This window comes from Salvelinus namaycush, chromosome 14 (assembly GCF_016432855.1).
Source record: "Salvelinus namaycush isolate Seneca chromosome 14, SaNama_1.0, whole genome shotgun sequence".
NCBI classification, from domain to species: Eukaryota; Metazoa; Chordata; class Actinopteri; order Salmoniformes; family Salmonidae; genus Salvelinus; species Salvelinus namaycush.
In genome coordinates, this window is record NC_052320.1 from 13,445,129 (window position 1) to 13,457,765 (window position 12,637).

At 39.7% G+C, this 12,637-nt stretch overlaps 1 protein-coding gene across 1 annotated transcript in view; it reads right to left on the reverse strand.

The window, feature by feature from the left end:
* LOC120059168 (arf-GAP with coiled-coil, ANK repeat and PH domain-containing protein 3-like) overlaps window positions 1-12,637 on the reverse strand; it is a 44,167-nt gene that overhangs the window by 13,785 nt on the left and 17,745 nt on the right. The window contains exon 9 of the mRNA XM_039008013.1: window positions 11,691-11,702. Coding sequence (XP_038863941.1) covers window positions 11,691-11,702 — 12 coding nt within the window. The remainder of the gene's footprint in view (window positions 1-11,690; window positions 11,703-12,637) is intronic.

Here is a 12,637-nt window from a genome sequence, read left to right on the forward strand (position 1 = left end):
CACCAGACACTGATCCACGCCACTAACTTTTTTTAAAGGTATCTCTGTGACAAGTAGATGCATATCTGTATTCCCTGTATTCATGTGAAATCCATAGATTAGGACCTAATAAATTAATTTTAGTTCACTGATTTCCTTATATGAACTGTAACTCAGTAAAATCTTTGAAATTGTTACATGTGTTTATTTTTGTTCAGTGTATATGACAATCTACCTCAATTACCTCGTACCCCTGCACGTTGACTCGTTACTGGTACTCTGTGTATATAGCCAGGTTATCGTTAATCGTTGTGTATTTATTATTTATTCCTTGTGCTACTATTTTTCTATTATTTCTCTATTTTCCTTCTCTCTGTATTATTGAGAAGGGCCCGTTAGTAAGCATTTAACTGTTAGTCTACACCTGTTGTTTACGAAGCATGTGACAAATACAATTTGAGTTGATCACATCAAATCAGGATATACTGTAAGCCTTCCTTGCAAGATGCATAAATGGCCAGTCATGTAAACACAATCAAGTGTGTGCACATGTATGTGATGTGAAAAGCACGCCTGCATCCTCACAGAGTGATTCGCTGTGCCCTTAAGGAACTCACATTTGAAATGTCAACTGTGACGCAAACGATTGCGTAACCATCTTCTGACTCAAGAAAACGTTTATAACCCAATAAATTTTTCACAGTGTCTTCATTTACACCGAACACTGCCCTCCTTGAACAAATAAAGACAGCTAAATCAGTGTCCTGGTGCTGTCAGTTCTCTAGTCTAACCTGAATCACTATACCCTAATCAAACCTGGTTAAACTTGGTTCAATTTAGAGAGCAGCAGCTATGACGTGCATCATTCTAGAGATAATCATTCTAGAAATGTTATTGGATTTTATTAGGATCTCTTTTAGTCCTCATTTGAACTAATCTTCCAAGAGTCCTTAAACATGAAGATACAATTTATAATATGATCACATTTTAACATATAACACACTGTTACAAACAGACATAATACACTGACATATTGACCAGATTAATAGTCTTAACGGTCTGAAAAGACAGATTGAATCCTTTATCTACCACAGTCCCGCACAACCTTCCAATTTATTATATTTAAATGGTTCTAAAGTATTGTTTGAATTAATATATTGTAAGGTTTCTGGTTTGCTCAGATAAATTATTACATTTCTTTATTGCTCTAAATCAACATGTTATTTTGCCTATTTTTCATTTCTGTCTGGATAGATGGTGGACTATCTATTCCTAGTATTTACTCAATGTTTGTCTCTTACCAATGGAATACTGTTGTGAATATAGTTTGGCCGTTTTAAATCGTATACATTGTGGGAAAAAATGAGCATGTTTTTTTTATTATCTTGTTGATTGATGACCAGCCAAGAGCATTGTGCATGACTACAACAGAAGAACCATATCTCCACCTTAAAACAATCCTTGCTGCTTTGTTCTGTTCAATCTGCAGCCTCCTAATTTCGCATGCTGAATCATTTCCCAGACCACAGAACAGTAGTTCATCTGACTTAATTAATGATTGGGTTGTTTGACCACAGAACAGTAGTTCAGCTGACTCCCAATTAACACTTGGGTTGTTTGCTTAAGAATCTTTCCCGGTAAATATTTAGCTATCCTTCTGATCATGCATGCAGTTTAAGTAGACTATATCCATGAATGTTTATCAAAGCTAAAATATGAATATTATTTATGTTGACCAAGTTAAAAACCTCATGTATTTTGTTAGGAAGGCTACATACATTAACCTGAGCCATATGCAGCCCTTTCCTTATCAAGTGGAGATCAATAGAGCATGTATTCATTATAGTTGAAGTTACTACGACACACAAACTCAGATTTTAACATTGGATTAAAATAGCCAGGGAGTTACTCTCGTCCTGATACATTTGGATTAAAATAGCCAGGGAGTTACTCTAGTCCTGATACAGTTGGATTAAAATAGTCAGGGAGTTACTCTAGAGTCCTGATACAGTTGGATTAAAATAGCCAGGGAGTTACTCTAGTCCTGATATAGCTGGATTAAAATAGCCAGGGAGCTACTCTAGTCCCGATACAGTTGGATTAAAATAGCCAGGGAGTTACTCTAGTCCTGATATAGCTGGATTAAAATAGCTAGGGAGCTACTCTAGTCCTGATACAGTTGGATTAAAATAGCCAGGGAGTTACTCTAGTCCTGATACAGTTGGATTAAAATAGCCAGGGAGTTACTCTAGTCCTGATACAGTTGGATTAAAATAGTCAGGGAGTTACTCTAGAGTCCTGATACAGTTGGATTAAAATAGCCAGGGAGTTACTCTAGAGTCCCGATACAGTTGGATTAAAATAGCCAGGGAGTTACTCTAGTCCTGATACAGTTGGATTAAAATAGCCAGGGAGTTACTCTAGTCCTGATACAGTTGGATTAAAATAGCCAGGGAGTTACTCTAGAGTCCCGATACAGTTGGATTAAAATAGCCAGGGAGTTACTCTAGAATCCCGATACAGTGGATTAAAATAGCCAGGGAGTTACTCTAGTCCTGATACAGTTGGATTAAAATAGCCAGGGAGTTACTCTAGTCCTGATACAGTTGGATTAAAATAGTCAGGGAGTTACTCTAGTCCTGATACAGTTGGATTAAAATAGTCAGGGAGTTACTCTAGTCCTGATACAGTTGGATTAAAATAGCCAGGGAGTTACTCTAGTCCTGATACAGTTGGATTAAAATAGCCAGGGAGTTACTCTAGTCCTGATACAGTTGGATTAAAATAGCCAGGGAGTTACTCTAGTCCTGATACAGTTGGATTAAAATAGTCAGGGAGTTACTCTAGTCCTGATACAGTTGGATTAAAATAGCCAGGGAGTTACTCTAGTCCTGATACAGTTGGATTAAAATAGCCAGGGAGTTACTCTAGTCCTGATACAGTTGGATTAAAATAGCCAGGGAGTTACTCTAGTCCTGATACAGTTGGATTAAAATAGCCAGGGAGCTACTCTAGTCCTGATACAGTTGGATTAAAATAGCCAGGGAGTTACTCTAGAGTCCTGATACAGTTGGATTAAAATAGCCGGGGAGTTACTCTAGTCCTGATACAGTTGGATTAAAATAGCCAGGGAGTTACTCTAGTCCTGATACAGTTGGATTAAAATAGCCAGGGAGTTACTCTAGAATCCCGATACAGTGGATTAAAATAGCCAGGGAGTTACTCTAGTCCTGATACAGTTGGATTAAAATAGCCAGGGAGTTACTCTAGTCCTGATACAGTTGGATTAAAATAGCCAGGGAGTTACTCTAGTCCTGATACAGTTGGATTAAAATAGCCAGGGAGTTACTCTAGTCCTGATACAGTTGGATTAAAATAGCCAGGGAGTTACTCTAGTCCTGATACAGTTGGATTAAAATAGCCAGGGAGTTACTCTAGAATCCCGATACAGTGGATTAAAATAGCCAGGGAGTTACTCTAGTCCTGATACAGTTGGATTAAAATAGCCAGGGAGTTACTCTAGTCCTGATACAGTTGGATTAAAATAGTCAGGGAGTTACTCTAGTCCTGATACAGTTGGATTAAAATAGTCAGGGAGTTACTCTAGTCCTGATACAGTTGGATTAAAATAGCCAGGGAGTTACTCTAGTCCTGATACAGTTGGATTAAAATAGCCAGGGAGTTACTCTAGTCCTGATACAGTTGGATTAAAATAGCCAGGGAGTTACTCTAGTCCTGATACAGTTGGATTAAAATAGTCAGGGAGTTACTCTAGTCCTGATACAGTTGGATTAAAATAGCCAGGGAGTTACTCTAGTCCTGATACAGTTGGATTAAAATAGCCAGGGAGTTACTCTAGTCCTGATACAGTTGGATTAAAATAGCCAGGGAGTTACTCTAGTCCTGATACAGTTGGATTAAAATAGCCAGGGAGTTACTCTAGTCCTGATACAGTTGGATTAAAATAGCCAGGGAGTTACTCTAGTCCTGATACAGTTGGATTAAAATAGCCAGGGAGCTACTCTAGTCCTGATACAGTTGGATTAAAATAGCCAGGGAGTTACTCTAGAGTCCTGATACAGTTGGATTAAAATAGCCGGGGAGTTACTCTAGTCCTGATACAGTTGGATTAAAATAGCCGGGGAGTTACTCTAGTCCTGATACAGTTGGATTAAAATAGCCAGGGAGTTACTCTAGTCCTGATACAGTTGGATTAAAATAGCCAGGGAGTTACTCTAGTCCTGATACAGTTGGATTAAAATAGCCAGGGAGTTACTCTAGTCCCGATACAGTTGGATTAAAATAGCCAGGGAGTTACTCTAGTCCCGATACAGTTGGATTAAAATAGCCAGGGAGTTACTCTAGTCCCGATACAGTTGGATTAAAATAGCCAGGGAGTTACTCTAGTCCCGATACAGTTGGATTAAAATAGCCAGGGAGTTACTCTAGTCCTGATACAGTTGGATTAAAATAGCCAGGGAGTTACTCTAGTCCCGATACAGTTGGATTAAAATAGCCAGGGAGTTACTCTAGAGTCCAGATACAGTTGCCTGTTGAGGTAAAATGTATCCTTCACCAATCAGACTTGTTTATTCAGGCAATGCTTTTCCTTCATGATGGGATACAGCTTTTTTCTCCTGTCATTGATCTCCGTGGGGAAGTGATCATTCATTCCAAAATCAGGGTTTCTGATATCTCTGCACCTGCTCTTTGCCATTTCCTTTTGCTTAAAATATTCAAAACATGCAATAATAGCCCGTGTCCTATTCCCAGAGGCCTTACCCATTCTATGGACTCTGGAGAAAGTGACATTACACACGACACCAGTGGGCAGTTTCAGGTGAGTTGACATAAAGTCTTGAACAGTGTCTGCTGTTGTCATTCTCCGGTATCCCTGAAAAGATTGTCCCGCATTGATCGACACCGTACATCAAGGAAAGTTTTTTTAAAGTTGTTTGTTCTCCCTTTGCACCACCTCCACCTTGCCATGAATAGAGTCTACAGTACCTTTCAGCTCCATGTTCTCTTTCCTTAGATCATCAATCTGACATTGGCTGAATTCTAGATGGGCACATAATGCATTGATGTCCTCTCGTAGTATATCCAAGATATCAAGTTTGGCAAGTCTTTCATTGATGGATTTTAACAAGTCAACATCCATATCCGTAAACCTCTCCCCACTCAATTCAATTCAAGGCGCTTTATTGGCATGGGAACATATGTTAACATTGCCAAAGCAAGTGAAGTAGATAATATACAAAAGTGAAATAAACAATAAAAATGAACAGTAAACATTACACTCACAAAAGTTCCTAAAGTATAAAGACATTTCAAATGTCATATTATGTCTATATACAGTGTTGTAACAACGTGCAAATGGTTAAAGTACAAAAGGGAAAATAAATAAACATAAATATGGGTTGTATTTACAATGGTGTTTGTTCTTCACTGGTTGCCCTTTTCTTGTGGCAACAGGTCACAAATCTTGCTGCTGTGATGGCACACTGTGGTATTTCACCCAGTAGATATGGGAGTTTATCAAAATCGGGTTTGTTTTCGAATTCTTTGTGGATCTGTGTAATCTGAGGTAAATACAGTGAGCACCATAATTCATTAGACAGTGACCATTTTTTTGTTATTTCGGTTCTGTACTCTAGCACTTTGAGTTTGAAAGGATACAATGACAATGAGGGTGAAGTGCAGACTGTCAGCTTTAATTTGAGGGGATTTTCATACATATTGGATTAACCGTTTAGAAATGACAGGACCTTTTGTACATGGTCCCCCCCACTTTCAGGAGGGAAAGCGTGGTTCCTGTTAAAGACGCTGGGTAAAACCTGATTTGAGCCTGCATGCTAAATGAGATAATCATTGTAGAGATATGGTAAAGGCATGTCTCACAACACAGACAAAAGTGTACTCCAACAGACCTATTGATGCCTTTAGCTTGATAACTATTTTGGTGCATATTTTGTACGGCCCATTAAAACCACATTACATCACAGTGGTGAAGCTTCATTTGCCAAGACACCATTGTCTCATTAGTGAATATAGGCTTGATGAAAGAGTTCATATGGTGCTCCTTTAAGGGAGGAATGTTAAGAAAGAATCTAAGTATTAGATTAGAATCATTAGATGTCCTGAGACTTTGTCCGTGACATTCACCCATGGACTGGGGTGTATTCATTACGTCTTGCAACGGAAACCAACAGCGCAAGCAAACAGAGAAAAAGGAACGAAACGGGGAGGGACCTACCTGAATTTGTACAATAGAAACTCTTGTTTTCATTGCAAAATGTTTTGCAACAGAATCTGCGTAATGAATGCACCCCTGGTGTATAGGTACAGAACATTGATTTAGCTTCAATTGAATTTGGTTTTCTTTTTCATGACAAATACACAAACAGCCTATTGAAGAGACTGGAACACAATGTTCCCAGCGTGGTCAAGCTCCATTCGAATAATGAGTTCTCTAATGAAAAGCAATAAACAGTGAAGGATTGACTGGAGGATTGTACTGCCTTTCTTTTAGGATGATTTAAAATAGCTCCAACATTGACCTAGATAAAGGAATGCCAGTGACAGTGCACTCAGTCAGATCCCATCAGACCCACTGTGATCAGCTGAGTTTCATAATGGTATCAGCAGCACTGAGCACAGCAGCAGCCATCAACTACTATTCACATACTTAAATAATACAATGTTTTCTCCTCCCTAGAGCTCTCTTTTTGACATGCACAAATATGCATTGTACAATTTGCTGTTACAGTCTGATCTGACAATTTGCTGTTACAGTCTGATCTGACCATTTGTTGTTACCGTCTGATCTGACAATTTGCTGTTACAGTCTGATCTGACCATTTGTTGTTACCGTCTGATCTGACCATTTGTTGTTACCGTCTGATCTGACAATTTGTTGTTACCGTCTGATCTGACGATTTGTTGTTACCGTCTGATCTGACTATTTGTTGTTACCGTCTGATCTGACCATTTGTTGTTACCGTCTGATCTGACCATTTGTTGTTACCGTCTGATCTGACCATTTGTTGTTACCGTCTGATCTGACCATTTGTTGTTACCGTCTGATCTGACCATTTGTTGTTACCGTCTGATCTGACCATTTGTTGTTACCGTCTGATCTGACCATTTGTTGTTACCGTCTGATCTGACCATTTGTTGTTACCGTCTGATCTGACCATTTGTTGTTACCGTCTGATCTGACCATTTGTTGTTACCGTCTGATCTGACCATTTGTTGTTACCGTCTGATCTGACTATTTGTTGTTACCGTCTGATCTGACGATTTGTTGTTACCGTCTGATCTGACGATTTGTTGTTACCGTCTGATCTGACGATTTGTTGTTACCGTCTGATCTGACAATTTGTTGTTACAGTCTGATCTGACAGTTTGTTGTTACCGTCTGATCTGACAATTTGTTGTTACAGTCTGATCTGACTATTTGTTGTTACAGTCTGATCTGACAATTTGTTGTTACAGTCTGATCTGACTATTTGTTGTTACAGTCTGATCTGACTATTTGTTGTTACAGTCTGATCTGACTATTTGTTGTTACAGTCTGATCTGACTATTTGTTGTTACAGTCTGATCTGACTATTTGTTGCCGTTTACCATAAACTACTGCATTTCCAATATAAGCTGTTCAATACTCCATCAAGTCATGACACAAATTAAAAACAATCTATCCCTATTAAAAGTATGTCTCTCCTCACTTCACAAAAGGTCAGCTCTCCAAAAAGCAACATAACACAAACATACTCAAGACTATACAAAGTGAAACAATTATTAGTAAAGTAGACTACAAAATAAAACTCAACCCACCAGAGTGTGGTCCAACCTTCCAAATATCTTCATTTTCAAACGTTTTAAATTATCCAAGAACATTGGAAATGTAAATAGGCAAACACAAAAATAAAACAGAAAAAATATCTAATCTAATCAAATGCTCATTGAATAGGCATTTCTGTGGAGTTACAAGTGTCAGTTAAGTCCTCTCTGATCTCTGAACGCTGAAAAATGCTCGAACCGTCAGAGTCCTGCATCGTGCCTAATTCCACTACGCAGACATGTGAATAAATGCGCGTAGCCAACTGCTTGCTGCTGTGTGAGGCTTTGGATTAGAGTTTATTATCATACAGCTGCCAATTTATTTTGCGGCACGTCGAACTTAGACTGAAGTCGCTCTTGACCCAGAGACTGGCAGAGTGTTAAAGTAACACCAGAATCCACGCTGCGCTGTTTGGACACTTTTACAACTCCTCAAACCTCGGACCCCGTGCACGTTCTGCAGAAGGGGAAAACCAATTGGCAACCAGTTCAGTTAATCAAGCAATCACCACTAAGAAGCTATGAGCCTACTTGCCATGTAGCCGAACAAAGAGTAAACAACCTAAATGCAAGCCACTATAGAACAGCTGTCAGTAGCAGCACATTTACATTTAGCCTAGCCGACACAATTATGCACGTATACATTTCCAGTTGCCATCAATAATACAAATCCTTACCATAAACATGTAGATGCCCTTTGAGTAAGCTCACACATGTTATGAAGAAGGGAAGCAAATATTTTCTGCTCTATGATATTAGGTTACTCATACTGTTACAAGGCCCTTCATTACTAATGATCTGGTAGAAGAAATGACTAGCAGTGAATCATCTTTTTTTCCCAACACAGTCAGCTAGCCTACCATGTTCAAAACAATCAGACATCAAATAGCTTACAACACATTTACTTTAGACTATTTTAACTAACTTATTTACTGTTAGAGCTTTGTTTTGTCCCCTAACCTGGGCACCCTAAACTTAGCCTATATGAGCAGATTGTCATCAGGATGCTGGCCAGCAGCAGGGAAGTTTTGCCAGAGGAGGACTGGGAGCTATGGAATGTGAAAGGACATCACAGCAGCAGCCTGTGAGATAGTCAAACACAGACTCATGTATATTCATGGCTCTGGTCAGACCCATTTCAACAATTATTAATGGAATCAGATAACTCCAAATTAATCTTACTATTTACACGTGCAATCCCATTTGTGTTTTATTTGATAAGTAAATTATTGAAATTAGACTATATTTAATTCCATCAATTGCACAATTAGAAAGTATGTTGCAATCCATGCTGGTGAAAACTGTGAATTCCAGAAGCCATGTTCCTCAGAGAGAAGAGGCCATAGGCTACTGAGTACAGAGCTGTGAGGGGTTAACCATGAGGTTTTGCTCTGATTCTTAGAAGTTGTAGAACAATTCTAGAACATATTTATTTCACTTTGAGAGGGAACACCTCATCGTAGCAGTTTTCAGTATCAAAGCCCTGGGTCAGAGCCATGCTACATGGGTCAGAGCCATGCTACATGGGTCAGAGCCATGCTACATGGGTCAGAACCATGCTACATGTGTCAGAGCCATGCTACATGGGTCAGAGCCATGCTACATGGGTCAGAGCCATGCTACATGGGTCTCAGACACTCTGCAGGCTTTCATCTGGACAGAGAGCAAGGCCCATTATTGACGTATTCTGCCATTACCCCTCCCTTGGATATTGGATAGAGACAGACTGCTTGACTGAAATGTTGAGTGGGCAAGATATTAAAATCATCATTCTCATCATGAGCACTATCTCAGTATCCCTTAGTTAGGAATCTGTTATGTTCCCTTTTCACAAAAACAATATTCCTATCTCTGAAATGTCAACGGAGCACTGAGCGTATACCAAGCTTTTTATTTTCAAAATCTTTTACATTTAATTCAGCTCGTGTCATGCTAATGTAGCTTTTTGCGACCCGCGGAAACAACTTTTAGGACGACCACAAAATGTCCATTCCTCAAACATTACGAGAAACCTGCACCGTTATGTCAACAGAGCTCGATGGTTATTATCAGATGTATTAGGTTACGAAATCTGACTTTTTGGATATAATGTTGATGTGTCAGAGAAAAACCCCACTGAATGATTCAGAACATGAAGAATCATATGTGTCTTGGTACAATGTATTTTATAATATAAGGAAGTGAAATTCCCTCACCAAAGCGCGTTTTCACCCACTGTGGGTGGACACCCGAGACTACACTAAACTAGACTAAACAGACTGGGAAGGAACATTCTGATTCATCACCCACCTGGTGAAGGGATACATGGCTGCACCTCACTCTCTGCCAAATGGACCCTGGCCAGGACAGGACAGTTGGTGGCACTGATTAGCCAGTGTGTCTGCAGCGACATACTACACCCCTATTGTCTGCAACCAGCCAGGATCTTCTTGTCCCATTATGCCTGAGGTGTCATCTGCCATTAATTAGCCTTACCAGCCTTAGCCCCACCCACAACACAACAGCCTGCCTGTCCTAATCCTGAACCCACCTGGTTCATTTAGCTCTCCCTACTCTGTTGCCATGGGAAACAGTTACCATGGAACCGAGCCCATCTGAGTTATCAGACACAGCAGAACACTGGAGAAATATAACTCCCACATTCTCATTCCCCTAACCACCCATTATAAATCACAGTCCTGCAAAAAGCTGCTAATGCGTGTGATAGCTTAAAATATATATTACATTTTATATCTGAAATCTGAATATTCAAGTGTTGAAAATTAATTAGGCCTATTTATTTTTTGTGACCAAAATGTTATTTTGTATTTAGCCTAATTCAATAACAAGCTGATGCTACAGGAACAGTAGCCTAGAATTCTGTGATTGTACGGTAGTAGTGTAGAGCCAGAGTGATGCATGGTGGTTACAAACTACACAGGCAAACTTGGCCAGGACAGAGTTCCTCCATTAAAACCAGTGTTAAAAATGAATAAAACCTCTCAGGGGCTTGACATGTACAGGCTTTCTCTGCTCTGTGTACCAGAGAGGTCATACCGGTGTACATGTCACACAGTGGAACACTTTCTCTGCTCTGTGTACCAGAGAGGTCATACCGGTGTACATGTCACACAGTGGAACACTTTCTCTGCTCTGTGTACCAGAGAGGTCATACCGGTGTACATGTCACACAGTGGCAGCACTTTATTCTCCTCTCTGCTTGTACTATGTCAGGGGTGCCCCATTATCTCATGTATGTTTACACAAGGGTTATTTCTCATGTTCAAATGTGACAAGGACAAACAAACCCCTGAGATTTCACATTTTCAGAGCGGAGTATGACTTTAGCAAGAGAACACAGAAAATGTAGGCTAGACTGCTGCCCGTTGTTGAAGACCTCTGCTGATTTATCAAATGTTTTAGCTGAGATATAATATGATGCTTGAAGTGGTGTGATAAGAAACACATTTCCCAATACTATGAGATTGAGAACCAATATCCGGACTGATCTGCACTTGCAGAATAAGTCCATCAATAAGATTCAACCTTTCTTTGCCTCAGGGAATCTACAAAACACACAGAGAACCATTCAGCAGAAAACTTCTGAACAAAAGAGAACAGAACGAGAGCGACCCACTTCAGAACAAACTATATGCTATACTATCTGTCATACTAGCAGTCATACAAAGCTCTGTGGTTCTGATTGCTTCATATACACTACTCAGTGTGCTGTAGTAGGTGTCTGCAGCCCCACACACTAGAGCTTAAGATAACTTCAAAGAGGTTGGCTAACGTAATGGCACATCTGAGCTGTTCTGTGCTGTACGTCTGCATGTGTCTCTCACAAGAAGCAGGCAACAGACATGTGAAGTAAAACATGTACTCACCTGCATGAGGGTCTGGGAGAGCAGATTGCAGCATTGTTGGAGAAACAGAGAGAGAGAGAGAGAGAGAGGGCAGCGTTATAACATGCAAGAGGGCATTGCAGACCAATTGGGGGGGGGGGGGGGTGATAATACAATAATCTCCATGCTTCATTGTACCTCAGATTATAATCCTACTTATTGGCCTACAACATCTCATCATCTGACTCTGGAAGCCAGTAACCACATTCCATCCACAGTTTTTATGCAAGTAAAGTCATACTGTATAAAAATAAATCTCGACAGCTGTGATGGAAACAGGAAGTTTCAGTACAATTTATAAATGGCGACAGATCATTTGTTTGTTCGACATGGTGGGATCTTTTGGTGTCGGTAAAATGAATTATGTGAGAAATGGCGGTGGAAACGTATTATTGATATAATAACCATGATATGGAAGTAAACTTGGAGTCACACGATGACATGGTGTGTGGTCCTCCCACTACAACTCAGGAAACCATGCAGTTTAAATTAGGCTACAGATTAAATGAATTATGATCATTCCAATAAATGTTGAGGGTCTTGTTCTGGTGACATGATGATCGATGCTTGACTGCCATTTGACAACTAGAAATATTCTCACTCTTATCCATAATCTCATCATGTAGACTATCCACAAAGCCTACCTGCACTGTTTCTGCAAATTGTTGGCTGGAACGCATGTACCAAAACCAGAGTTGGCACATTTGCTATTTAACGCAACAATTATCGGTGGAGTTGAAAAAAGGCGATGGGCACAAATTGAACATTTGATTTTTATTCGGTACATGAAAACGTAAGCGAAAAAGTACATTTTGTGTCCACTACCTCAGTTTGGTGGAAACATACCACTGGTTTTTAGAATATTCACATGAAAATCTAGATGTAAACCTAGCTACTATCTCTGATATTTGAGCTCTTCTTTAAAACGA